The sequence below is a fragment of the Anser anser genome (genome assembly GCF_964211835.1).
Source record: "Anser anser genome assembly, chromosome: 3".
NCBI classification, from domain to species: Eukaryota; Metazoa; Chordata; class Aves; order Anseriformes; family Anatidae; genus Anser; species Anser anser.
In genome coordinates, this window is record NC_139722.1 from 38,848,888 (window position 1) to 38,876,869 (window position 27,982).

The window sequence follows — 27,982 nt, forward strand, 5'->3', positions numbered from 1 at the left end:
GACCTAGGGGAACAACACAGAGCAACCCACTTCCTAGAGAGAAACCACAGCGAAGGAGTGACAATGCCCATGCTCTCTCGAGGTACTGCTGGCTGTGTGTGGAATTCACCCTTGCTCAACCAAGGTTTGCGACATTTGTGGTGAGTATCTTTAGCCTGTGTCAGAGCCATTTCTCCTGGGTGAGAAATGATTAAAGGACCTCTGGAAGAACTTTCCAGGGACTTTGTATTCAGCCTGGGCTGAATACAAAGACCAGCCTCCAGTGTCACAGGATGACACTGACTCATCCTGGAGCACACCTATTTCAGAGGAGCAGAAGTGGAAAAAGAAAGGAGTCAACTAACAGTTATGCACACAACACTTTTTTTTCCTCCCTTTAGCCCTTCTCTCTTCCTCATAAACACATGTTTTCTGGTACACTTTTTGTCTTCTCTAGCTTCAAGTCAAATGCACTTCTGTGCATTTTCACAACATTATGTTTTCCTTAAAACATCAGTGATAGGCTGGAGAGACTGTGATAGGAGCAGATGGACAAGGTATCTAGTGGACATCCTGTTTCAGTAACATGTCCCTTAGCTCAGATATCCCCGCTCTGCACATCCAGGCATAGCTCTGGAGTAGAAGTTTTCAGCACAAGGCTGGTCCCCCACCTGCTCCCTCTTCTTGCCTTAGTTCATGTCTAATAAGATGTTTTTCAAGATAAAGGCACTGTCATCAGAGAGCCCTTCCTACAGCAAGAGGGTGCCTACTGGGTGTCTAACCATCCCATACGTGAACGTTACAAGAGCTGAGACCCTTGCAGAATCAAATAGGGAAGCTTGATAAGGGGGACATTGTGGATGGCCATAGCCAGCAGGCATAAGAGGCAGGGTGGCCCTCCACGAGCAGTCCAAAGTCCACCCCTGAAACAAAAGGAGCAGTGCCCTAGGACATCCCGGGCTGTTTCTGACGTGCTTTCCCAGGCCAGACTAAAGCATGCCTGTTCCAGACACGGAAGAGGTCGGTGGAGTTTGTGGTTGAACTGGGCTGGGCTGGGCAAGTCAAAGACAATATTGTGCGTGCAAGGATGTTCTGCTCCCCACCTCTTTTTTTCATTATTATTTTTTTTTTCCTGTGTTTCCATGTTTGCACATAGCTGTGGTGGGCAGAACAGGCATTTGTTTAAAAATAATGCGGCTGTGAATGATGACTGGTGAAGAACGATAAGGTGCCAACAAACAAAATGGTGCTAGGTGCACACATGCATGCAAGCCTGGCCATCCAGGAGAGTGACTAGCTACATCTCAGTGGAGATGTAGTCGCTACAGGGAATGCACCCTAAAGGGCAATACAGCAGACCAGCCACAACAGGGCACTCAGTTGCCCAAACAGGGACATCGAAACATCCAAGACAGACACATGAGGCTGGCCGATATGACACAAGACCTGCCTGAGATCATCCTGCAGGTGTCCAAAGCCAGGCTGGATGGGGCTTTAAGCAATCTGTTCTGGTGGGAGGTGTCCCTGCCTGTGGCAGGGGGTTGGAACTGGATGATCCTTACAGGTCCCTTCCAACCCAAACCATGATCTATGATCCTTTCTAGAGGGACACCTGGAGACCACCAACCAGCACCAGCGCCTTTGTTTAGGTAATGAATTCCAGCTGGTGCATCTGCTGTAGGGCAACTGGAACACTCCCTATGCACCAGTGACTGTCCTGACCAGATTTCCATTGACCACAGTGAAAGTTCAGCCAAACTGGAGCAGATGTAGGCACCTACTTGTGGACACCTACGTGTAAATGTCTTGGCTTTGAACTGGCTCCCAGCCAGGCTGTCTGCAAGAGCTAGGGGAGGGGGATGTGAAAAGGAGGAGAGGAAGCACGGCTCCAGGTTTTGCCAACGTGGCTCATGCCATTAAGGATTTTCCTGGGACGGGATAGGCACGGCACGGCACAACACAGTCATCCAAGGAAATGAGAAGATACCACAGAACTATTTTAATTCACGTCACGCATAGGAGCATGGGGACAGCGGAGCGGAGCCATCGTGGAAGAAAATACAGGTTCATTCGCTTTCCAGCCATCTGAGGAAACAAACAGACCAAATGAGTTCAGATTCCATCCCACGGACTTTGGGTGCCCAGGAAACCATGGCATGACATCACCCGGCGGAAAGGAGAGAGCAACTCGTGCAGCCTCTGTAATGCTGTAGGAAACCGTCACTTTCTCTTGCAATGGGGAAACTTCTGCTTTTAAGAAAAAATAAATAAATAAAAGTGAAAAATCGATCAGTGGGTCACTGCTTACAGCGTGAGATTGTCCAAAGGTTGCAGGGAATTATTGGGAAGTTAAAGCACATCAAAAGCTCACTTTCCAAAATTTCATTATCCGGATAATTTGGTTGTTTATTAGTAGCAGAACACATTGTGGGTACACAGCTTAAAGGGGCAGGTGGGGGCCGCTTTGATGTACCGCAATGGCACAGGACCCCTCGCGAGTTGTTTATTTAAGGCATCGGCGTTCCTATTTTTTCCCCTCAGCAAGCATATGCCAAACCGCAACCGTAAGCTTAGCGTTTAACCACGGAAACACTCTCAAAAGCGATTCACGAGCCTACCCTGAAAACACTAAAACTATAATTAAACCAGCTTTTAAAGCTGCCTAAGTCATCCCGAGGGCTGAAACAGCGCTCTTTATTTTCAGCACCGCCGGAGAAAGAGGAGGGGAAAGGCTGGGTGGGACGCTGAGAGCCACCGCTTCCACGCGAAGGTTGAGAAAGCCCTTCCAGCACGCTAACCATTCACCGAGCAGCCTTCCCGGAGTTTGTCCCCTCGCCGCCGGCTGACTTTTTGCCTCCCGTGCCACCACTTCGGGCAGCCGGCTGCGAGCTCGGAGGGAGAACCGGGGGGCTCCGGGGGGCACCGGGGGGCACCGGGGAGGGGATGGGGCGGCGGGTGGCCGCGCTGTGGCTGTCCCTGTGGCTGTCCCTGTCCCTCCGCCCGTCCTCGGCGGGGCTGCGGCTCACGGTGCTGCACACCAACGACGTCCACGCGCGGGTGGAGGCGCGGGGCTGCGCGGGGGGCCCGCGGGGCTGCGAGGAGGGCGGCGTGGCGAGGCGGGCGGCGCGGGTGGCGGCCGAGCGGGCGGCGAGGGGAGGAGGCGCGGTGCTGCTGCTGGACGCCGGGGACCAGTACCAGGGCACCGTGTGGTTCTCCCGCTACAAGGGCCGGGAGGCCGTCCACTTCATGAACCTGCTGCGCTACGACGCCATGGTAAAGAGGGGCGGCGAGCAGAGCGGAGGGGAGGGGGGGGTCATCCCGCTCCTGGGGGTGTTGGGGATCGCCTTCCTCGCTCCCGCGGTGTTGCGGGGATGAGAGGAGCGGGGTGCTGGTGGAGGGACAGCGGCGGGGCCAGCAGCACCGGGTGAGGAGCCTGGACTGCAGCAGAGGGGTCAAAGCCCTGCCAAGGGTTCAAGGCCGTGCCGAGGGGGCTCGCGGCTGGCAGCCCAGCCGGCTTCAGTCCTGTGGGAAGGGACAGGTGGTGCGCAGTGGTGGTGCTGCTCCAAAAGGTTTGGGGCTTTAAGCCAGTGCTTGTGGCCGGTGCCACCAGGCTTGGAGATGTGAGGGTCTGGGCATGAGGCGGCTGTGGCTGCGGTAGGGTGTGAACAGCCCGGTGACCGTCACAGTGTGCTTCAGAGGGTGCTGCGCCCTCACACTGCCTCTTCTGCTCTACTGAGTGCTGAGAGAAAGACTGAGGAATCTGGGACTGAGGCTGGGGGGTGCTTAAGTCCTTTCTCTCTGCTTCTGAGCCTGTTCCTGTGTAAAGAATTACTGTGGCTTGTTTTGCTTGTGTACGACCCCAGAAAGGAGGAGAGAGATGGAACTTACATTTGAGAGTGGCTGTGTATTTATTTCATCCAGGCTGAGAGCTTGAGGGAAAAATCTTGTTCTGGGCGTATCACGTCCTCTGTCTTTATCTTTTTGCTTTCTCAGGAAAGGACTGTACTTTCCTTTTCCAGCAAAAATGGCTTCAGCCGCTTCTTCCCTCTGGCCCAGAGCAGCTACAGAAGGGAAAGTGTTGTCCCAGCACGCTCTCCTGGGCTAAACACACCTCATGCCAGATGGGCGGCTCTGGGGAGGATGCTGCTCTGTTTGCTTGGCCTGATGAACCTTTTCCTAATCCTAAAACTAACATCACCAGGGGTTTTCCTCCTAGTGGTGATGGGGAGGAATGTGTGCCTGCAGGACTTGTCTTTCCTGAGAGCTGGGAAGTGCTTTGGGGTTCTGCAGCGCAGAGAGAGAGCTCAGGATGGTTTTGCTCACCTTTCTTCCCAAAGCTTGCTGCTGGCTGCTCTTTCTCAGCCTTAAAATTTGCTGGCTTGACTGGCTCATGGATGACCCAGGAGCTTGTTTGGTTCCTGGTCATATCACAAGAAGAAATTCCTCTAGGCAAAATCATCAGCGTCCAGCTAGCGCCTAGTTTTAGGAGTACGTTATGTAGGAAGAAGCATCAGCAGTTTGGTTAGGAGGTCCCATTTGCTTTTTTGTCATAACAAAATTAAAAAACAAATAAACAATAAATCCAGACTTTACTGGACATCCAGAGGCTTGTGCTGGATGCTAATGCCTTAGGAGAAGTAGTCGACCACTTGCACAGGGAGCGAGGTAAGAGCTGTGCTGTGGAGAGATGAGCTAGTGTTTCTTTAAGCAGAATTTGGGAAGCCACAGCTGTAGAAGTGGTGGGGATTACCGAAATGGTTAGAAGCTAAAACACTGGAGTAGGATTGCAAACAGGATGAAGGAGGGAACATGAGTCACAGAGGTTGTTACAGGACGAGGCCAGGAGAGCCATGGGAGGGTCTGGAGCAGCCTGGCAATGTTATCAGAGGTCTGCTCCACAAGTGGGCAAATTTCCTTTTTTAGGTTTCTCCTTTTCCCATTTATGCCTGTTTTTCCATCAAACCTATTTTCTCCTGTTTAGCTAGGCATCCCCTTCCAAATCTTCTTGTCACCAGCTTTGCCTTTTGGGGTTAATCACACCAAAATCATCACAGTAAATACAACAAAGACAGTGACTGGTGGGATGAGAGAAGTGTTCCAGTTTTACTGTTAATTCTCATCGTCATGTTAAATTGTATTGTGATTTTCTGAAATATTTTTAGCCTGATTTCTTGTGAAAAGGAGGATCAAATGACCACATGCTGTGCGCCTGCATGTTTCTGTTTATCCCCTGTTGTGATTTACACTCACATTGGCCAGCGTAATTGGATTTGGTGAAGGTTTATCGCGAAGATACAAAGTCACAGAAGCTCTGTGCATAAGGGTGGTTGGGTAAAGAAACCCCAAAAGATCCACGTCCTCCTCCCCAGAGGAAAAGCCTCATCAAAAATATTATTAAACACCAGTGATTTCTCATGAACAAGAGACTTTATAACCACCCCTACCATGGGAAAAGTTTTGATCAAAGCTTTTATCCTAATGCACATGAAATAATCCAAACCCAAGCTACAAAGCCAAGAGAAACAAGGTTTCATAAGCGCGTTCCTTTTTTTTCCATGATGAGCTAGTGGCAGTTACATACAATTCAAATTCTTACTTAATTCGCAACCAGTTGTTTTGGGGTATAATTGTGTATTTAGGAGAAACGGAAGGTATATGCAGCAGCCAAAAGAAAATGGCTTGTTACAGTACTGAGACGCTCGATCAGTCTGTGGCCATCCTTTGGGAACATCAACTGGCATTGAAACAAGTTTCTGTAGGGTTCAATTCCATTTTTTATTCCTTCTGGTTTTTTGTTGGTTGGTTGGTTGTTGTTTTTTTGTTTGTTCGTTTTGTTTTGTTTTTGTCTCCCCTGAAAGAAAGACACCAGTGATCAAAATTGCTGGCCTTTCGTGCTTGTAGGGGCTTCAGGGTCCTGCCTGGGCTGCCACGCGATGTAGTCTGTTTGGGGACTAAAAACTGGAACAAACACATGGATTGTGTGTCTAAGTAGAGCAGAGAGGTATATCAGTCTTCTTAGATGATGAATACAGCTTTCCCAACTTAATCTTCGGGATGAAATTACAAGCAAGCTTTAGTTTAGAAGAGCTGGCTAATTGACTCTAGCACCCCTTTCGTGCTCTGCTCCAGTTCCCACCTGGAAATTGTTACATGTGCCAACTTACTCCATGACCACATTTCCATAGAGAAAGCCTTTTCTTTCCTCACACCAAAATGTGCTACAAGGCTCTTGCGTGTGTTGAGCTTCTGCGTAGCTGCTCTCTGCAGGGATTTGCTGGCTGTTGCCAAACTTGCAGGCACAGGCATGCGGCAACTTGGGCTGAGCACAAAAACAGGGCGGGGATGAGCGATTCTGTGGTCTTTTAAGGTAAGTCCATTATTTTCTGTTTGGCAACCTAACCCAACAGAACATCCTCTTCTTGGTAGTATTATCTTGCTACTGAAGAAGCTGGGCTGCTCATTTTCTGTGATACTCTTCAGACTTCACAGTGTTGAGGAGGCTAAACCTGTAGGCACACACATCTACTGCAGATTGCCTACGGAGACCCTCACTGCCTGATATTAGATCTTCTTCTGCATGTTAGAGCTTCTGCGTATGGATGATAGCTAGAAAATTACATTTTCCTGTTGTGTTAGAGCACACAAACTCTTGCTAAATGTCAGTGTAAATATAAACTGTGCTCCAAGCACAAGCTCTTAAAATACATGTTTTATTTAGAGATAAAATATATTGTCATTGGCATGTAGCACTTTTTTTTCTTTTTTTTTTTTTTTTTTAACAATGTGTTTTCCTTGCGCAAAATGCATGTTTTCCTTGATGGTTATTGTTAAACCTCCCTCTTGCAGTTACAGGATGAAAAACCGCTGGGTTCTAATTTGGTGTATGAATACAGACCTGTGTTTAGATAGTTCTACATTCTGACTTTCACATCTGTATTGATATAAGAGCATCTGAAAAGCAAAAACCTAAAAAAAGTAACATTTCTGTGTTTGTGAGAAACAGGAATGTTCTGTTTTTAACAAGCTACGGTGTTCTTGAAGAGCAACTTTTTACTCAGGCAGATAATGACAGGACAAGGGGGAACGGTTTTAAAGTAAAAGAGGGGAGATTTGGATTAGAGGTTAGGAGGAAATTCTTCACTCAGAGGGTGGTGAGGCCCTGGCACAGGTTGCCCAGAGAAGCTGTGGATGCCCCATCCCTGGAGGTGTTCAAGGCCAGGCTGGATGGGGCTTTGGGCAACCTGTAATGGTGGGAGGTGTCCCTGCCCATGGCAGGGAGGGTGGAACTGGATGGGCTTTAAGGTCCCTTCCAACACAAAGCATTCTGTGATTCTTCAGTAGAACCCAGACTTTGTTTTCTCAAACATACCTCGTATGTCATCTATGACAGTACTTATACTGAGTATTGGAGGTAGGGTCTTAGATTTTCTTCTTGCTTTTCCACAGGCTTTGGGCAACCATGAGTTTGATGAAGGTGTGAGTGGATTATTGGATCCTCTACTTCGAAATGCTAATTTTACAATCCTGAGTGCAAACATTAAGGGAAACACCCCATTAGGAAATGAAATGATGAAATATGTTTATCCTTATAAAATAATACATATTGGCTCTGAAAAAATAGGCATCGTTGGCTATACAACAAAGGAAACTTCCTTTCTTTCACAGCCAGGTATGTTTTCTTTAGTATGTAAATCTATACCCTTTATTGCTATTGTATTACTTACCTATTTGTCTGAATCAAAAGACGATGCATGGTTTCAGTTGAAAATTTGTTGTTTTCTCAAGATATCCCTGTATGATTGAGCCTTTTAACTGCCTGAAATTAAACTGGTGAAGGCTCGTTGTCACAGATCTTTTCATACAGAGCTGAATTATCTAGCGTCACTGAATTATCTAAGAATATATTCTTAGAAGGCCAGTGAGATTGTGGGAAACCTGGGCGGGGGGGTGCTTTGGGAGTGTTATTGGTGTTTTTATTTTTAATTTATATTCATTCTGCTATTTGTCCATTTAAATAAGTTTTAAGTCATGAATACAGCTTACCTTTAGAGTGATGTGTGTTGAAACAAAGACATCACTGTGTTGAAATTTTGCTCGTGGATGCATCTGTGCTTAAGCACTAGTAAAAGCAAGGAGAGCTGCTTCTGTGTTTTTGAAGCAGAAGTTGCCCAAGATGATTTTGGCCTCTCGGATATTTCCAGAATTTAGACTACAGAAGGAACACCCATTCAACTTTTACAACAATTGCTTCATTCATGAGTAAAATTAGAGTTGATGAGGAAGAGACTTGTCCATTTTTGACTATTTATTCCAACATTTAAGGGTTTTTGTTTTCAATAAAATGAAATGGAAACAAATAATTATAGATAAAATGAAAACATTTAAATCAACCGTAGCAGATCTGAGTCACTGCCTGCTCACAGTTCAGTGCCCCTCTGAGAAAATCAGACTTTCTTTCCTGCTTTTTTTGCAGTAGGTTCTAAAAGAAACTGGAGTGCCCTAAACATTTATTTAAAACATTTTCCAGACTGAAAAAGAACTTCATATTATTACATCTCTTTCCATTGCATAATAATAAATAAGTAATGTATAATGTTCCTGAGAAAATGAATACTCAGTACTTACAGGAGGCGTTATGATGTAAAACTGTTCCTTCCGTTCTGTTTAATTCCTGTTTGTTTAAATTATTCGGAAGTGGGTGTCGGAGGTCAGAACAGACTTCTGTATCTGACTCCTATTTTACAATGCTGTGTTTTGGGGAGTCCTGTCTTATTTGTCCCCCAGTGAAAAAGAAAATTGATTGGTGTTTTGAGTAGGCAACAGAATTTCACCTGTGCATGACAGTGTGTCATCTGACATCATACTGAGTTTGAGAAATGAATGTATAGCCAATCTGTCCAGTATTGTTCTTCACTAAGAGTTAATAAAGTAGATCTTGGCTCTTCTTCCAAACAATTGTGCTGGTGCCGCGAGATCATCAAGTTAACTTTCTTGCAAATAACTATACTAGAGCAAAAGCCAGATAGTGTTGGAGTGATCTTCTGAAGCATTTAAATACTTTTCCTGTAAGATCTAAATATTATATTGAATGTCTCAATATGCTGAGACGTTTTAACAGTGGCCACAACTAGAAAAAACAGTATTAGAAGGAAAGGCTGGTTATCTCCATATACGCAGCTAAAGCAGCCCTAAGCTAAGTGGAATACTTCTATTCCACAGTGTAACTGAACAGCAGGACAAAATCTAACAGCTACCATTTATAGCAATCAGGGTTTTTACAGTGTTCTGTTTTGCCTACTCATTGTGTGTGAAGGAACATTTGGAAGCTTTGAAAATGTGAGTTCAGGACATGTTAGTGTAGCTCAGTGACAGTATATCACCAGGATCCAGCAGTCGTTCAGATGGATAAAATCATGGCAGAGGTGGGTCAGTGGCAAAATAATTGTCAACCTAATTCCTTAGCCCAATGAATAAGATATTCAATGAATTTTAAGCTCAGCACCTTGCTTATCTCTACACACTTCTTCCAGATGATTCAGTTTGCTCAGCCTCTGCAATAATTGCTTTGGCATGCTGTACGCTCTTAGGGCATTTTCAGGGCTTCAGATAGGAAGCTTGAAATTGCTGAAACGTGAATTTCTACATGACTACTTTCCATGGAAATTTTGTTGAGAGTGTGATTTCTTCCATTGTTAAGTCCCAATTACTACAACACAATTATGAAATTACAGCTTGTACTTTTCATAGTGTAAAATATCTATCAACATACTAAAATTAAAAAGTCCTTAAATCTCAGTGTTCCCATTATGAAGGAACAATTAATCTCCGCTGAAGGTACTGTTAATGTTACTGTTTGGAAACCATAGGGATGAGGAACGCTTAGCACAATTTATAGATTACAGCCAATTGGCAGTTTCTCTAAAGTTCCCCTCTGTGTTGCTGTATACAGCTATCTCAGCTGAATGCCCAGCCACGTGTCCTGCGAGAGCTGTTCATACCTTGGTACACTGACAGAGTTGTCTATGTGCTTGCTTTGCTCTGGTAATCCCTCCCAAGACCGTCTTTCTCATATTTGCTGCTACTGGCTCACTTGCTTTTGTTCTGACATTATGCTGTAAACCCCCAAAATAGCAAATATTTATCTGTCCTGAGAGGTGCCCTGTACGTGTTTGGTGCTGTGAAATAATACATCTCGATTTGTCCACTGTCTTTTTGTGTAAGGTAGAAACCCAAAACAGCTTACTCTAAAACCCTACGGGCAGCAAAATATTTACTAAAAATATCAGCTTGGCCAGTTTTCTTAAAATGGAATTTGAAATTCCATTTATCCCACTTTGTTCTGGCTGGCTTGCGTAACATTTTTAATGTGCAGCCAGTTCTTTTTTCCTGCTCTGTTTGGATGTTTTATCTGAAATTCTACCTCCAGCTAGAAAGAGAAGAGGATGTCACCTCAATTTAATAAGTTGAGAGAGAAGTGAAATACTGACACAAGCAACAGGTAACTCTTATTTAAGGCCTATATTTCAATTCAGATGTTTTAGAAAAATGGGCAATGGAGTACTAGGCCGTATGTTGTTTTTTTGCCTGATTTCTAGAGAAATGAGGAATTAAATTGCTCTTGTGGTCCCTCACTGTACATTTTTTGAACCTGCTGGCCAATTTCAGCTAAGTTTGATGAAGTGCTGCAATGGCAGAGACACCAAGTTGTGTGGCATGCCATGACTAGGTCAAGGGGAAGGTATGAGGGCAGTCCCTGCATCCTCAAAGTAGGAATCCCTTTTTGAAGGTGAGGAGAAGTTCAAAGAATTGCCTGCTGTCACAGCCAGTCCGTGTTTGGCCCTTTGTTTGGAGATCTCAGCTGTCTTTACAGAACTGATCCCCACACCGTGATGTGTGTGGCCACAGGTGGTGAGATGAGCACCTTGACGGGCCTACGCTCAAGGTGTGCTTCTTGCACTTTGTTTTCTGCCAGGAGCCATCAACTAGGCCCAGCTTCTGTCAACCACAAGGACATACAAAGGGGCTGAAGCTGGCAGCCTGGAGAAGGAAGGCTGAGGGGGGGATCTAACTGCAGTCTTTGACTGTCTTAGAGAAGACAGGAAGACACTCTTTTGAGAAGGGCCCAGAGAAAGGACAAAAGACAATGGGCTCAAGTAGCACCACAGGAAATTATGGCGGGACGTAAGGAAAAGATTTGTCACGGTCAGAGCGGTTAAGCCCTGAAACAGGTTGCCCAGCGAGGCTGCGGATTTTCAGCTGGCTTGGACAGGGCCCTGAGCAGCCTCATCTGGCTTTGAGTTCCTGCTCCGAGTGGGTTTTGGAGTCGATGGCCCCCGGAGGTCCGTTCCAACCTCAATTAGTTTATGACTCTTTGATCCTAAGAAGAGGTCCACAGGAAGAAAATGTGGGGATGCTCTACACAATTTACTCCGAAATGTGCAGTACAGAGATTCCCTCTGGCAGTTGTAGAACTATTCAGTGGGTGTGGTGGTTAACCAATTTATATAACCCTCTTTTATCTCTTCAATTGTGGCAGTTTCCTCTTCATTTCCTGAGACATTTTGCATTGAATCATGAATTAGTTTCACTCCTCCCTTTGTTATGAAATAATGTAAATCTTTTGACTTTAAAGGCGTATTTCAAAACTGTTTGATCAAAAAACTCTGCAGGCAGGAGGGGCATTAGGTAGACGGAGAATTGGTAGAAACAGTTTTTCAGCTGTCTTCACTGGAGAGTTTGCGATTACAGTTTGTTGACTGTGTTCTTAAACTTTGTTCTTAAATCTTTGTCAAAGAAATTAGCCTCTTACATAGGAAGTCCTTTTGCGCAACCATAAACACTGTGGCCAGGTTGAAAGTGCATGTTTGTCTAGCGTTCTTGTAACCGTTTGTCATGTTAGAGTAACTTCAGCAGGCACAGAAACATTTCGGAAAGACTGAGTTTCCCAACATTGTAGTCCAGAGGAGCTTTCTCCTTTCCAGACTTTCCATTCTTTATGTTCTCATTTTGGGACAGCAGCTCAGTTGTGTTCTGTGCTGCCATTTGGTATTACTGACAGTGGTTCGTTAGGTGAGATAATTTGTATAAAAAGGCAGTTCAGAGTGTAGTGCAGGACTTTGAAGAAGTTGATTTTTAAAGCCTCAGAAGAGGGGGAAAAATGAGATGAGTCTACAGTACAAAGAGAGAGAGAGAACCTAGGAGAAGGTGGAAGATCTCAAAGAAACATAATATGGGAAGAAAAAAACTTTACAGTGTTATACAAGCATTTATACCCAAGCGCTTACTGACATATATAGTCTCCTTTCTCCTAGCTTAATAACAATCATCATCATCGTCGTATTAATAGTAAAAGCCATTCAATTTTTGATGCCACAATTGGCATAACTGGATTTATTTTTAATGGAGTTATAACAATTAGTATATGCAAGTATACACATTTCAGTGGAAAAAAAAATAATGAATTTGTCTAAGCATCCAGGGACTCTTGAGAGACTGGAGAACATCAGGTCAGGTTAGGAGCTTGAGCCAGCTAAGGACTTTTGAAAGCCACTGCTATTCAAAGTTTCATTAGTTATATAAAATAATAGCACTATCACATAGTATTTGTTGGAAAAACTAGTAATTAAGGTACTTTGTCAATACATTCATGCTTCTTCCTTTTTTTTTTTTAAGGTAATGATGTAATCTTTGAAGATGAAATTGAAGCATTACAAATACAAGTGAACAAACTTACTGCAATGGGAGTGAACAAAATCATTGCACTAGGACACTCTGGTTTTACTGTGGACCAAAGTATCGCCCAAAAAGTGAAAGGAGTGGATGTTGTAGTCGGAGGACATACAAACACATTTCTCTATACAGGTATTTTACTACTTACTGAAATGTTATTTCTAAAGCAAAGCTGAAACTGATTGTTTCTTTTTAAGCTCAGAATACTTTCACAGATGCAGTTTACTGCTGGCAGTGCTGGGCCAGTTTCATTGCTGGTACCTCTCCATAGCTCCCACAGAAGAAACTAATATTTAAACAGTCACTGAGCAAGAAGTGCCCTAACTCACTGAAATGTTCCTTACTGCTGCAGATGTGCAAGGTGACCTAGACAAAGCAGCACACAGGTGGTAATACTGGTAAATAATGGCCACGCATACTGTGTTTCAGGTTTAGATAGATAAAAGAGTAAACAATATGTTTACATTTAGCCTTATTTGTGACAAAACCAAGAAAATCAATCATATAAAACTTCCGAAGTGATACCAACATTGATCTTATGTGGAGCCTGATAATGCATTCATAAGTTTATCTTAGGCTTGCCACTAAAAAATGCCTGTGCTTCTCCCTTTTCCCAGGTTTCCTCTATCTTGTTCAGTCTCTCTTTTCACGTGACTTTATGCTTCTCTCCCCTAGAGATAAACATGGTTCCAGAGATGAATATTGTCAATAAGGTTTAATTTCTTCTGCTACTGTAGGCAGAGGCTGCCATCAGCAGCTCATTCCTTCTCCAGTGCTGCTTCCTTCTCTGTGCCACAAGTGGAAAAACAACAACAAAAACTGTTTTTTAAAAGCATAGAAGATAGAGCATTAAATTTAGCAGAAACTTCATCAACTGATTGAGAGTATAACTGGAATTTTCTATAATTTTCAGCAAAATTTCACTTGTGCCTCAGTCATAGGGTAGTGCCATGTACCCCAGGTACTTCACCACTTAAAAGAATTTGCACTATTTCATCCCCTCCTCTGCCCACTCACCTCCTTTCACTTTCTCATGCAGATTTATCCCATGTTTACTGCAGATCTTGTCTCCCTCGGTCTCTCACCTTTTATTATCCCATTTGGTAGAAAGAAATCATTGCAGGCTACAGTTACACATTACAGGGTTCAAAATACATCTTGAATTTGGCCTCCAGGAATAACTTTGATCACTAAGCTGGAGCCACAAAGGATTTACTCACCTACAAGTTAGACGTTGCAAAACGTCCAGTGAAGGGGTGCAGGAGACGAGTGGCTGAAGCGTAGCAGAGAAAAGGACCATCCATCTCGATGTCTTGTCTTCAAGAGTGACCAAGTGGTGATGGTGAAGGAAAAGCATACACAGAGGCAAGCCTGTGGGGATGCTGTACTCTGATATGCTCCCAGCAGCTTGCAGCTCAGGGGCTTCCCAAGCCAGAAGCAGCATCTTCGTGTTTCCTAGTCCCCGCTGGAACTTCTCTTACCTGAACTTGCCCCAGCTCCCCTTGAATCCTTGCAGCCTTTTGGCATTCACAGCACTTGGTGGCAGGGTGTTCCAGCACTGAGCTGTGCATCCTGCAGGGACCTTGCTCTTTTTTTTTTCCCCGTTTGCAGCCTGCTGCCCGCTGGTGGCATTTTTTGGCAGTTTTATTCAGCTCTTTGGGAGATGGAAAAACAAAGGATGTATACAGTACTCAAAGTGTGCATTCATCATGGATTTACATGCTAGAACATGGACTCCTTTGCAAAGAGGAGCTCTGTTTAGCCAATGCCTGTAGAGTTTGTGCCTCAAAATTGCAGCTGTCGTAGTCTGATAGTGGTGCACTGCCCGGGATGACAAGAGGTGTGCCTGTGAACTCTCACAGACGGAGATGGGATGTGAACCCGGAGATCTCAGCCCCTTGGGCACCTCACAGCTGCAAGCTGTGACCAGTGGCACCTCTTTGGGGCGCACCCAGTGAGGTGCTTTGACCACCACCGCCATCACTTTGAGACACGAGCTCTCTACGGGCATTGACTAACAAATCTTTGCCGTAGTAGTCAAAATGTCACTGTTCACAACTGAAACTAATAGAAACTAACTATAGATAGAAACTAAAATGAAGACCAGAAAGCATAACTTCCTCCTGCTAATGTTTCCATTCATTCAAGGACTAAACAAGGGCAAGAGATCAAAACCAATTCCTTTTTCAGTTCCAAAACCCCAAAGTCACGTTTGCATGCATAGTTGCAGGATTTCTTAAATTCTTCCCAAAATAAACGTCACATAGTGAAGAGGCCTGGGCACTACCAAGAAACCAACTCTGTTGGCCGGGGTAAAAGTAGAAAAAAAATAGTCCTCTGGTGAGTTTGGTTCAGTTTGTCATTTGTTACAGCCATTCTCACTGGGGAAGAGAAGGGATTAGAGATAAATATGAATTGCATTAGTGTTCTAGGAGGAACATTTGTCATGCTTATCATCCCTGGATTTCATGTTACATAAACAACCTTAAATGAGAGGAAACCAGCTGTGCGGTGAGCAGTGCAAGCCAGGATCCTGCTGTCCTCCCAGTTCACGTCCTGTGCGCATGCTCTCACACGCCCCAGCCCACGGGCACCCCAGCTCTTGCCCATCAGACTGCAACAGTCCCGTGGACAGGAAAATGGGAAAAGAGCTGCAGGATTTGGTGGGGCTCTGTCATGGGGCGTGCAGGACCTCTCAGAGCCACCCGACCTTGGTCTTTGCTGACAGGGGTGGAAATGCTGACGGGAATATCTGAGGTGTGATGCCTCTCAGATAACATTATCAAGGGCACAGAGGAGGCTTGTACCCCTGAGGCAAGAGCTGCACGGATTCCTTTGCCACTTTCCTCCTCTGCATAGCTTCTAAATCCTGCAGAAGCCTATGCCGACTGAGCCAATACCTCTCTTCTCTGGAAATATCTTGCTTGAATGTATCTGTTCCAAGTCCTGCATCTAATCACTCTTCAAACTTCGCAGGTTTTAAACCCATGACTACTTAACTCTCTTGTTAATTAAGTTTGCTTTTGCAGAAGGTTTACAGCCTGCCTGAAATTTTGGAGGCTAAGTCTGGTACAGTTAAAAAAAAAAAAGTCAGTTGGGTGTACATAAAAATTTACAGAACTGTTTGTAAATATTCTTACTGCTTATACTGCATATTATCAGAAAAAAAAAAAGTTCACACTTTTTTCCCTATGTTTTACTAACATTCTTGTTTTCTATCTGATACACAATAAAGTAGTGTGAGGGCTTTTCAGCCAGAGGCTTGTATGTGTGCGTTACTTAGACGTTTAGATTGGGATAATCAGAATGAAAAGTGCCTTTGTTGCTATTGTGTCATGGAGGAGTGTGCTGTCACAACTTAAAAAACACTGTGGTGGTTATTGGAGCTGAAAACAACGTCCTCTCTTATGAATTAACATAACAAAACAACTAAATTTATGCTTGTCTTCTCATACATTCGTAGCTGGTTCTGTTTAATATCCTGGTCATTTTTTTTTTTAAGGATGAGAGGCATTTGAATTGTCATTCTAAAAATTCCTTGAAGGTCACACAAGATGAAGACCCTCTTTACATGGTTGTTTCCTGCAGGCACCCCACCCTCTACTGAACAGCCAGATGGCCCATATCCATTCATGGTTGACTCAGACGATGGGAGGAAGGTGCCAGTTGTGCAAGCTTACGCTTACGGAAAATATCTCGGTTACTTAAATGTTACATTTGACGAGAAAGGAAATGTGGTCGAAGCCGTTGGAAACCCTATTCTGCTGGACAACAGTGTTCCTGAAGGTACGTGAGTTAGAAACTTGAATCTGCCTGCAACCCTCTACTCCTGTTCAAGTGCTGTTGTGTTAAACATGCAGCACAACGTTGCGGAAGATTTCAGCTTGCTTCCTGCACTTGCAGCTCACTTTGGTGCAAGTTTCAGGTTGTGTAACTCTTGTACCCATTGTCTTACATATTTCCTCTTCTAAACAGTGAAATATAAAGGTCTTGGAATGTGCACAAATGCAGTGTATGTCTCTGCCTGTTTAAAGTCACTGATAGCCCCTTTGTGGGAAGTCAGGTGATACTACACCTTACCATTCAGCAGGTCCCATGGTAGGCAGCCCTGTAATTATGATTTTAAATATTGTGATGACTGGGTTCTTCAGAACAGAGTTCAGGGCAGGAGAGAAATGTTGAAGTATTTTGAAAAAAAAAAAAAAAGGAATACTCTGACAATGTGCAAATATAATGTACAAAACCCACAGCTTCTTGTTGTCAGCGCTGAGGGCGCTCGATGTTTAAGCTCTGGAACACTTGAGCTGGAAGGAGAGTCCCTTCGCTGCTTTCTGTCCGTAATTCTGCCCAGGCTGCGTCACATACTTCTTGTCTGCTCTGCAATCGCCTCTGCCTGATGCTCTGTTCTCTGTTTCTTCACTAGTGTTTACTGTATGAAGCTCTGATCTTTCACCAGGTTTTCTGGATTCTACCAGAGTATTAACAAAGTAAATATTTTTAAAATTACGTTTTCAGAGATATCATACGTTATTCTCAGTGATATATTAATTTAATGAGACGATGTTAAGAGACTTTGAGCTCTGATGACAGTAAGAGCAAAAATTCAGATATATACGTGCTCTGATTTTATAAATGTATTATTTGAACATAACATTATACCATTATAAATGTTGCTGTTGCTGACAAAGTTACATGGCAGATTGCTTAAAATTAGTAGCTGACATAAAGCAGTCGTGACGTTATCTGTCTGCATATGCAAGTATCTTTGTATCTGTTTATTTTCAACTAGATTTGCACAGATATGCATATAGAATTAATTCTTATAATGTGCTTCTTTTTCCCCTTGGCATTGATATTTGAACTAGTATTCCTTTTTGTACTGTGTTAAAGGGTAGGAAGCTATATTTAGAGGGGAAAAAAAGAGGGATGATGCCAAATAAAAACCAGGCTCACTTATATTTTAAAAATTCTTGTACAGTAGCTGTCATCTATCAAGGCAGAGGCTAGAAACCCCCAACTGTCAGAGATTACAATGGGGCTGGGCAAAAATATCTTTAAGAGTAATAGAAAGATAGCCTTGCTGTGGCAAGGGAATAGTTTATTTTCACTGGATTGTGTGGTTCCGCTGGCTCCCTCTCTAAGCTTTGTTTAAAGCGAGAGTAGATGCCAGCTTGTTGGAAAAGCCCTTAGGGAAAGTGTGACATTTTAGAAGCATAAAGAGCATGCTTTTTCCTATGCTTTGCACATTAAAAATAACCGCACTGCTTATTTTACACTTTTATCCTACTTTTTATAGATGAGCACATTAAAGAAGAAGTGGAAAAATGGAGGAAGAACCTGGGGAATTACTCTCAGGAGATTGGAAAAACTAGTGTTTACCTGAACGGTACGAGCGAAGCGTGTCGCTTCCAAGAATGCAACATGGGAAACTTGCTCTGTGATGCTGTGGTAAGGAGTCGCCACCACAGGTGGCAATCACATCTACGTAATTACTCAAGAGCTATCAGATGAAGGGCTCCCAGGCTCTGAACTAGCTCTGTGTAAGCTTCTCTGCTGCTTTCCATCACTATAACGTCTTGTGATTCCTTAGAAAGGCCTGGCAGGAGCAAGGCTACAGCAAGTCTTGCTTTGTAGAGTGAGGAGCAGTTTATTCTCTGCATAGATCCTGGTACAGAGAACTGCTTGTTCACAGCTGGCTCCTGCAGGTGCTGAGGCTGCAGTTTTAAGCTCTGTCGCCCGTGAGGCTGCTGCCCCGCTTCTCGCTCTGACAAGTGAGCGTGCCCAACGCTTTTGTCTCAGCCAGTGCTGGCAGTGCCCTTTTACGGACTTTTCGTGAAACAGAGCCAGGACCCAGGGGCTGGAATATCTTAGGGTATTGTCAGGGCCTGAGGGCACCGCCAGCCCTCACTGTCCCTGCCCACCTGCCCCAGGACCCCACATCAGCCCCAGGGCCAGTTGCCAGCTCCCCACAGCCCCTGCCCATCCCCAGGGAGGTGCCGGGTGTCTGGGGCTGCCCCAGTGCCCCCAGCTGCCCCGCTCCTGGCCAGGGTGGTGGGACAGGACCTGGCTGGTGGCCCTGCTCTGATGGACCCCCACGGGGAGACACCAGTGCTCCCGGCACCCCAGCCTGGAGGGAGTTACCAGCTCCACTGCACCCCAACAAGCATCGTGGTGCTTCATCAGTCACATCACACCAGAAGATCTCTGCATGAGAAGTCACTTATCATTTAAAAACAAATGGTTTGGGTTGTTTTACCATCCCGCTGTAGCACCATCCCCCCCTGCATGCTCCGGGCAGAAAGGTTTACCAGCACAACTCTTTCCAGAAAATGAGAATTGCCATAAATGTCCTCCAGCACTGCCACTAAATCAAGCTCCAATTAATGATCATGAGCTTTCATTTAGATATTTCCCCAAAGCTGTTTATCCAGTCCATGTTACTGCTTTTCTTGTAATCCTCATGATAATTCTTAGTTTGTGGGCTAATTTCCAGATTAGATTAAGATCTGGGAATTCTGCATTCGGTTCTGCATGGCACTGCCTTGCTTTTTCTTCCTGCTAGCCACTCTTGTATGTTTATTTGGAAAAAAAAAATGTGATCAAATATTTCCTCACTTTTTAAATTTAAAGGAAGTCACTTTGTTGTCCTTCATAAGTCTGTAGGCTTTCTTGATACACATTTTGTCTTGGACTGTCGAATTCTACTTTAGTTAGGTAAGTATCTGTAGACAACCGTCTGCATTCATCATAAATCCACACGGACCACCCTATATTTTCTTTGCAATACCAGTTATAAGCTTGCTTTCCTGTCTGGTGCTGTGCATCCAGGGGTATTAAAGGAAAAAACAGACCTTTCTGTACCACGGGTTTGAATGTTTAGAGCTGTGCTGGGAAATCTGGAGACTGAGAAAAGTGAAAAATTGACTGAACAATTGTGCTGAGTCAAAACAGAGGTGTCCAGGTTCAGTGGAGCTTCTCCAACAGGAGCCCAAAATCTCAGGATAACAGGTTGACAGGAGCAGATGGCATTTACAAAGGAATTTAAAGGAACTCAGATGAGAAACTGCTGACTTGTTAACTGCAGTGTGCAAGCTTTTGTTTCCAAACTGCCTCCATGCTCAGGGCTGGAGAGTAGTGAGTGTAGGAGCACATAGTAAGCATATTTTTGTGGGGTACCGAGGAATTACAATTTGTAATCCTGATGTCTGTTCCAGGGCAATTGCTAAATTAGAGGGTATAGCTCAGACTGAAAAATCAGCAAACAGAAAAAAAAAAATCCATTCATTAAACAAGAATTACGAACTCAAGAATGGATCTGGTCTCAGGGAACACCAGTGAGCACTAAGCTGGACACACAAAGGATTTACGCACCTGCAAGTTAGAGGCTGCAAACCCTCAGCCTAGGGGTGCAGGGGAGAAGGGGCTGAACTGGAATAGGGGGACCTGGAGGGTCCGTGCTTATTCTTCAGATGCATCCTGCTCCGCCCTGGCTGGATGCTGCTGGAGGCCACGGAGTCGTCCTTGCACTGGAACCTTCTTCACACCACTCATGATTTTATAGATGTCAAATGTTTTCCTTACATCCTCTCTTTACCAGAACGGAGTCCTACCCTACATCAGCGTGCTATGATCAGATGCTTTCCTGTGTCTTTGACCATCCTTGTCACCCCTCTCTGCATCTTTTCTAGATTTTTTTATTCTTGAGACGAGAAAACAGACTGACTCCTATCCAACTTCCACATGCTCTTCTTGATTTTTATTGGCTTCTGTTGTGCCCTTCCCGTAGTTCTCTCTTTGTGAGTTCATCTCTTTGTGAGACTGACAAGTCATAACCACAGCCATTCCTGTATGGAAACGAGCCCATCCCTTCCATTATCCTTATTTCCTTACGCTGAACCCTTTCCTGTTCTACTCAGGTATTTCAGCGGGCTGTAGGCTCGTCATCCTCATGCGACTGAGTAAATCCCTCACCTCCATTTTCTTTACTACTTAGCATGTCTCAAGCAAATAAATATTATTTTGTCCTTGCATTTTGCTTTTGTCAGAGTTTGGACACTGTTGGAGACACGATCCTGCACAAAGCAGGGATTGGGGTCTGACCTAGTATGCCTGTTTGATATTCCTCCACTTGCCTACATCTTTCTAGTCTGCCAAGAGCGTTCCAAATAGTAAAAACAAATCCTTTTTTCAGCTGGCCTGCCCTGATAATGTCATATACACAGACACTATGGGAAAGTTTCAGAGTTCTCTACAGGAAAAGACAAAACGTTTTCTTCTTAGAAGTTAAAAAAAAAACATATTTTAATGTGTTTTGCCTTTTTTTTTTTTTTTGTATCAGTATTTTACACTGGATGTGAAGGTAATATTAGAGAAGAGAGAAAATCTTTGTTTTCAGTCTCAGTATTGTGTGCAAATTTCCGCAGCCTAGAGTAAGTGAAGATTAAAAAATCAATTTAAACATTTTCCTTTGGCAGCTTTATGAGAACGTCAGACATCCAGATAGGAAGTCGTGGAACCACGTTTCGATGTGCATCCTGAATGGAGGTGGGATACGGTCGTCCATTGATGAACAGAGAGCTAATGGTATGTAAAGTTGCCTGCTGAATGACAACTTTATCAGGAAGGAGCAATCAAGTTATCATGCAAGCCTGAACGCAGCGTTAGGTATGGGCTTGTTTTGATGGGATTTGCATCGTGTTTGGCAGCTATTTCAAACTCTCTGAAATAGTTATCCATCATAGGAGTGCAATGGCACTCAGGCTGACATTCTTAGAATTTTTTAATATTGTTTGTACATAATGCTTTTAACATTTTGTTCTCTCTCCTTGCTGCTGTGGAACAAAGAAAGACAGTGGCTATTCTTTACCTCCTTTTGTAGAGTGGCATACGCTACAATGGCTGGAAGCTTTCTATAGTCTGCCACAGAATAAGTGAATTTGTTTTTCTTCTGAATGCTAAGGTTTTACAGTTATTTGCCTGATATCAGATAAATGAAAACTAAAAACAAACACATTTTTTCCTTTTAGCAAAATCCTTCTCTAGGACTACATGAGTAAATCTTAAGCGATTGGAAAAACTGCCTGACTTGTAGTATGAATTTCTGGTTTTCTTCATCTTAGGTTGGTGGTTTGTAATCTCTTTCAGTAGAGGTATTTGAACACAATATTGCACACAATATGTGCAGTTAAATCACGCTCAGGTTTATTTGTCTTGTTCAGCTGGATGACAATGACAAAGGTTCACTGACTGGGACAATACGCGTGATCCTCACCTGCACACTGGTGCTCCGTTTCTCACACTGCATTTGCCATTTTCCTTGTCAAAAACATACTGCTGAACAGTCCTAAAATAGTACTGGGAACTTCATGGTTTTTGTTTTTTTTTTTTTTTAATGAATGTAAATAAAGTCTCATTCCCCCAGGTAGCATTACTATGGAAGATTTGCTCTCTGTTTTGCCATTTGGAGGTCGTTTCGATTTGGTAAAGCTGAAAGGCTCCACGCTGAAAGAAGCTTTTGAGCACAGTGTGCACAGGTACGGAAAAGGAACAGGAGAGCTGCTGCAGGTTGGAGGTATGCTGTCTTCCTTCCTCGTCTTGGTTTTCCAAAACAGCCAGCCCCTCCGTGGCCCTTGCTTGCATGACACCTGGAAGGCATTTGCGTTGCCTCCTTAAGAATGGAAAGCAAGCTGGCAACGCATCCCAGCTCTGTGCCTCACGCGTGCCAGCTGACACTATTTATCCTGAATATGTTTTCGCTGAGCCACGGGAGTGCCTGCAGCACACAGGCCATCACTGTTTCCTTCGGCAGAGACAGGATTCCCAGTTGTTTCAGTAACCCATGATCGGTAGCAGTTTAATTATCTACAGGAAGAGACGGTCAAGTAGAGCTGTAAGTTATCGCTGCAGCAAGCTCCTGTTTTCAGTTCTTCGCTGAAAGCCTGCCTGAAATCCCAGACCAGGCTTCCCTGCCAAGTCGTTGCCAACTTCCAGTTTATCAAAATCAGTTTGTGCCATTGCCTAACGGCTGGAGATGTGTTCAGTTAGTCTGAGAGGGCTATGGAATTGCTCCAGTGAATTTCTAAATAGTTTAGGGATGACCAGTTAATATTAAAAACATACACGTTTCTTGAATCACAGCTCCCCAGATATTTATCCAGATGTGCGCTAGGCTACAGTCATGTTTATTCCTGCTCTCCCTGTGATGCCGCGCGGGTTCCCTTGTTTATCTAGCAGAAAAGCTAGGCTCCGCAGGCAGGGGCTGAGTGATTTCCCCATTCATGCCTCTCCCCACATAGCCTGGTGTTGGGGCACTTTATCCCCTGCAAGGTCCAGAACCCCACGTGCCCCCGTCAAGCCCACATCTCACATGCAGCGAGTGCTCTCACCAGCAAGTTACCACTAAGATAAAGCAGCGGCAGCAGCCCCTCTGCTGCCTTCTCATAGAAAGAAAGAAGAAAAGACACCTAGTAGCTCTGGAAAGGGTTCAGGACAGAAGATGCAGAGGAGGAGAGCCAAAGCTGGAAGAGACGCTGTGCTTGGGGCTAGCTTCAGCGCCTTCCTGAGCAGCAAATTCTTGGCAGTGCTGTTCCCAGGGCCTAGCCCTCCCTGGGCTTTTAACGAGGAAGGTTCACAATGAAAAATGTTGATTCTTCTACAGCGAGTAGAAGCCACAACATTCAGTCCTAGCTTAGCTTTCTTTCCTTCAGGACAGTGCTTATTATCCATACTAGGCTGGCTGACTTTAAAAGTCATCTCAACCAAGAGGACCGTGGAAAGAGAAGGCATATGCTGACAGCAATCAGGGAAGGTATTTTCATCTTGCAGTATCCTAATCCAATTTGTTTCTGTGAAAAATGTGACAAGAAGCGAACAGGTGATCAGACAGGTAACTGAGGTGGGGCAGCACTTCAGCAATTCTGTTAACTCGTGGGTTTTCTTGGATAAAAGTTGATTTGTGTGCTAAGAAAACACAGCGTTAACCAGTGTCCCTCAGAACAATATAACCTCTCAGTCACAGAAGCTGACGTAAAGAATCTTAAAAATTATGGAGGATGCTGCTTCTAGCCCCTTGTGTTTGAGAGGCACTGCAAGAAGTGGTACTCAAACACGTATTCTTTTCGTAGGCATCCACGTAGTCTATGATCTCTCCAGAGACCCAGGAAACAGAGTTATTAGCATAGAAGTGCTTTGTACAGCCTGCAGAGTCCCAGCCTACGTCCCACTGCAGATGGATGAAATATACAACGTGACTCTTCCGTCCTATATGCTCTTTGGTGGAGATGGCTATCGCATGCTCAAAGAGAAACATCTGGCATACGAGAAAGGTAAGCACAGGCTCTAAGAAGGTAGCAGACAATTCCTGAAAGCTAAAAGATCTTCCTATATACGTGTCAGATTTTTTGCTTTTATTGGATAAATTTGTTTCTAAGCTGATGGCTCTAGAGTGCTAGTTTTGCTTTTAGTTAACTTTTTTTTTTTTAATCACAGTTAAATCATAAAGTTTCAAGAAGTTTGAAAGTTTCAAAAAGCAACTGAGCCTTGTCAATGCTTAAGAGAGCGGTTCTGAGATCATGGTAAACCAGTGAAAAAGCAAAAACCACGCTAGACTAAATATTATGCACACTGCCTTGCACTTGTACCGATTACTAAACAATGGATGTAAAGGAAAGGTGTTATTTCTGTTAGACCTCAAAATTCTGCTCTGTGGAAGCATTTGCAAAGGCAGAACTGTCTTTGTCCTACTCAGGGACATACAGCTCAGGCGAGCATGACAGGTGGAGGGAGGAAAAGACAACAGCTTGTTCTGCAGGCCTTAACCTGTGCCTTCAAAAGCATCAGACTGCTCGTGAGTTCTGCAGCCCGACACAGCAACGGCAGCAGCACGCAGGGTGTTTTCTAACATCCTTTATAGTGGTATGCAATCTATTAGAAATGCAGCATTCCCACAGTTAACATAGACATCTTGTAGGACAATGGACAGCTTCAGAAAGTTTTTGAGATTAAAATTAATTATTTCTGAAGACAAAAAAAAAAAGATGTAATGCCCTATTACAAAGAAAGAAAAACAAAAGTCTCTTCTAGGAGCACGTCTGTATCATCTGGAACTTACCCTGGGTATGTTCTGATTCCAGACTGATTATAGTTATAATTTAGTTAAGCATGTTTGTACTACCAAAAAACCACTTCCTTTTGGACCTTCCTTACAGACTATTTCTTGGTTCTTCAGGATGTTTTAATTTAGATTTGATTCTCACAAGTGGGAGTGATGTTTACAATCAAATTCAGCCTACGGGCAGTGGTGTGGTTTTTAGAGAGTAACTGTTTACACAGAAATAAATTCACATAGAAACAATTAGGAATAGTGAAAGGTAACAGACTGAAAGGTTCTTGTGGCATCTTTCAGTATATGAGAGGGGCAAAACAATAAAAGCTTTCAGATGGAAATACTGCACGATCATGGATCAGAAAGGGCTCAAATGAGATGGCTGGCTGCAGTCACTCAAGAGGGTCTTCCACTCCAGAAAATTTGTGTGTGCACACTGGCTAGAGATTCTTCCTAAAAAAAATAAAAATAGTTAAATTCAAAAAAGAGACAGCTCCACCAGATCCATGGCACTCTACCCAAAACTGGTAGAGACTTCAATCTACCACCATCTGATTGGAAATTACCGTTGTAACAGAGAGAAGCAAACAAACAAGAAAGCCAGACAAAGCAAAGGTGTTTTTTGTTTTGGTAAAACATGAGATTACAAAAAAAATTTGGTTACAAACCACCACGGTGGTTTTAGATTTTATTTGTGCACAGAACACAACTCTCCACACCCACACGTTGTCCTGATGGCAGGCCTTCTCATCATGAGGATCATAAACAGCAGAAAACTGTTGGCTTTAAGGCTTGAGCTAAAACTGCAATTGTAAGTTAAAATTTTGTGCAGAGCTTGGCTGCTGCAGAGAACATTAATCTTTTTTTTTTTTTTTTGCTTATCTGCTTAGGTGAACCTGATGTAGAAGTTGTTTCCCGTTACCTCGATAGAATGAAGAGAGTTTACCCAGCAGTTGAAGGTCGAATAAAGTTTTCTTCAGGAAGTCTCATCCAAGGAAGTCTTACCCTGATTTCTGTACTGGTCACTGTAACGTTCTTGCATACCTGATTTTTGCTCAGTGTTTACAGTTAGAAGAAGACAGAAGGATAGAAATGGTGCTGAGGAAGGGAAAAGAACTGCTCTCTTTTCTCAAACCTTAAAATGAACAAATGTTTTGGTTTCTGCATGTAGTCAGTAAATAGCACAAGTGATTATCTTTGATCTGGTATAGTCATTGAAGTGAACGAGTGGGCAGAACTCATGGCTTACTTTGAAGCAGCAGGTACAAACAAACGCGCATAACCCACGATTCAGGTTGAGGTTACAAGAAGCAAAGTATCAGTCCTCCATCACCAAACAACCACTAACCAAAATGGGCTATTCTTAATTTGTCAAATTATTTTAGCTGTTTCAATGAGTTGATTAAGAATCTGAGAGCAGTAATGTAAACAAGCTTCTAAAAACAGATACATTATAGGTGTATAAGCCTCCCATTAATCTCCACTCAGGGTATAAGGTTTCAAACCAGTAAGTCTGGCTGCTTCCAGTTATCTTACCTACACGAATGCCTGAAAGAGCTGGATTAAACTCACTGTCATGAAAAGCACTAGTATGTTTCTGTGCAATTAAAAGTTTTTGCATTTTACTTTTTAAGACACAGCAGCCCCTTTTTGTATTTCCCATTAATAAAGAACACAACAAAAGTTTGATTTGATTTTGATAAATGTTGACAAAACAAGTATGTAACTTCAGCATTTAATATGGCCAGTATGGGGACTGTAGCTAGAGCATGACAGTATTTAAGACAGTTTTATATAAAGATGCTCAAATTTACACCTTATTCCAAAGACCAAAGCACAGGACTCCTGAGCATTACCCTGTATCAGCAATGTTCACAGAGAATGTCAGATATACACACATTGATTCCTGCAGCACTATGGAGTCCTTTAAAAGTTGGCCAGTAATGAGGCTTTTTACAGCATAACCTGGCTTTATCATAAGTGTGATCGTAATTCAAAAGCCTATATCCTACATGGGGAGGCTAAGCTTAAAAAACACACAGTTGTAAGAGGCAGGCTAATAAGCATAAAGTCAGAAGTAGGATGAAATGCTAAGTCTACATTTCTTCCCTTTTATCAAGGAATGATTGCTTATAAATGACTATAAACAATGCTATTTTTTAAAGATAATTTCCATTCAGAATTTTAACATCAACATACCTCCCTATTGTTTATTGCTGTATTAAATCGATGTGCATAATTTTGAATAAACCTACTTTGATTTTCTGGAAAGCAAATTATGCCTTTTTCAAGAGTCATGCTACTCACTTAAATTCAATGCAAAATTTCAAGACATCATTAGTTTTCACATAAATTCAAGGGTTGCGCATGAAAAGATTTGGGCTACACAGTTGCATTAAATAAGCTTCATTAGAACAGGGAGACAAATAACAGCTGACCTTGACACAGTACCAGTTCTAACATGGCACTGATGATTTGTCAAATCTAGCTCCTAAAGTTACCAATTTACAGAATGGTCTTCCCTAAATCAACATAAAACCAGTAACAGAGACTACATTTATAGACTGAGCTGTACCTGCACATTTTGTTTTTTGTTTTGTTTAAAAAAGAGTTACAACTCCTCCTTTGGTATATGCAGAGGGAAATAACACCTCTACCTTCTTTTGGCAAACAGAAGGAAAAAGTACACAAAAGCAGTATAGACAGTTAATGCAAGTTGTATAGACAAAGAACACTAATGCTGCATTAGATAAATTTGGCTTGTTTGTTAAAAAAAATAGGGAGTGTGTGAAAAGAAAAATCTCAAGGAATGTCTACTAACATATTTCTGTGGTGTTCTGTGAGTAAAATTTCTTTAAAATCTACGTATAAGTACTTTTTAAAGTGTCTTTTATAAAGGCTGAGCCGACCAATTAAGGTTTACAGGAAAAAATCTTCCACACATTTTTGTGCTAATAAATGTTTAGAAAACAGTAAGAACAGACTCATATACTCTTTTCTAATCCTGTGATCCTAATCCATTTTTCTAAGTGTCCCTAAAGGAAAGCAACAATTATTACACTTTTAGCAAAGCTAAAGATGTAGGCTGGTCTCTTATTTTATACCATCCTGTACTTTCACATGCAGAGGTTTGGGGGAAACAAATCTGCTTACTGATAGCAGCTAAGTAAA

The 27,982-nt window shown here is 43.3% G+C and overlaps 1 protein-coding gene across 2 annotated transcripts; it reads left to right on the forward strand.

The window, feature by feature from the left end:
* Positions 1 to 2,755: 2,755 nt before the first annotated feature.
* On the forward strand, positions 2,756 to 27,082 carry NT5E (5'-nucleotidase ecto). Of its 2 annotated transcripts, XM_083828300.1 has the most exons (9): positions 2,756 to 3,252; positions 7,426 to 7,648; positions 12,652 to 12,840; positions 16,297 to 16,494; positions 18,005 to 18,156; positions 21,183 to 21,291; positions 22,130 to 22,279; positions 23,832 to 24,032; positions 25,702 to 27,082. In XM_083828300.1, exons 1-9 carry the CDS (start codon positions 2,923 to 2,925, stop codon positions 25,857 to 25,859), a joined length of 1,710 nt encoding a protein of 569 aa, XP_083684426.1. In that variant the 5' UTR covers positions 2,756 to 2,922; the 3' UTR covers positions 25,860 to 27,082. The 2 variants fall into 2 exon arrangements, with proteins under 2 accessions (XP_083684426.1, XP_083684427.1); XM_083828301.1 differs by lacking the exons at positions 23,832 to 24,032; positions 25,702 to 27,082 and adding an exon at positions 23,415 to 23,802 and having other exon boundaries at positions 22,130 to 22,241.
* The last annotated feature ends 900 nt before the right edge of the window (positions 27,083 to 27,982 follow it).

Bases quoted from the DNA above. Each gene is read 5' to 3' on its own strand.
- NT5E (XM_083828300.1), top strand. From the start codon at position 2,923: ATGGGGCGGCGGGTGGCCGCGCTGTGGCTGTCCCTGTGGCTGTCCCTG. The intron at 7,649-12,651 runs GTATGTTTTCTT...TTTTTTTTTAAG, and splicing joins TTCCTTTCTTTCACAGCCAG to GTAATGATGTAATCTTTGAA. The intron at 24,033-25,701 runs GTAAGCACAGGC...TTATCTGCTTAG, and splicing joins ACATCTGGCATACGAGAAAG to GTGAACCTGATGTAGAAGTT.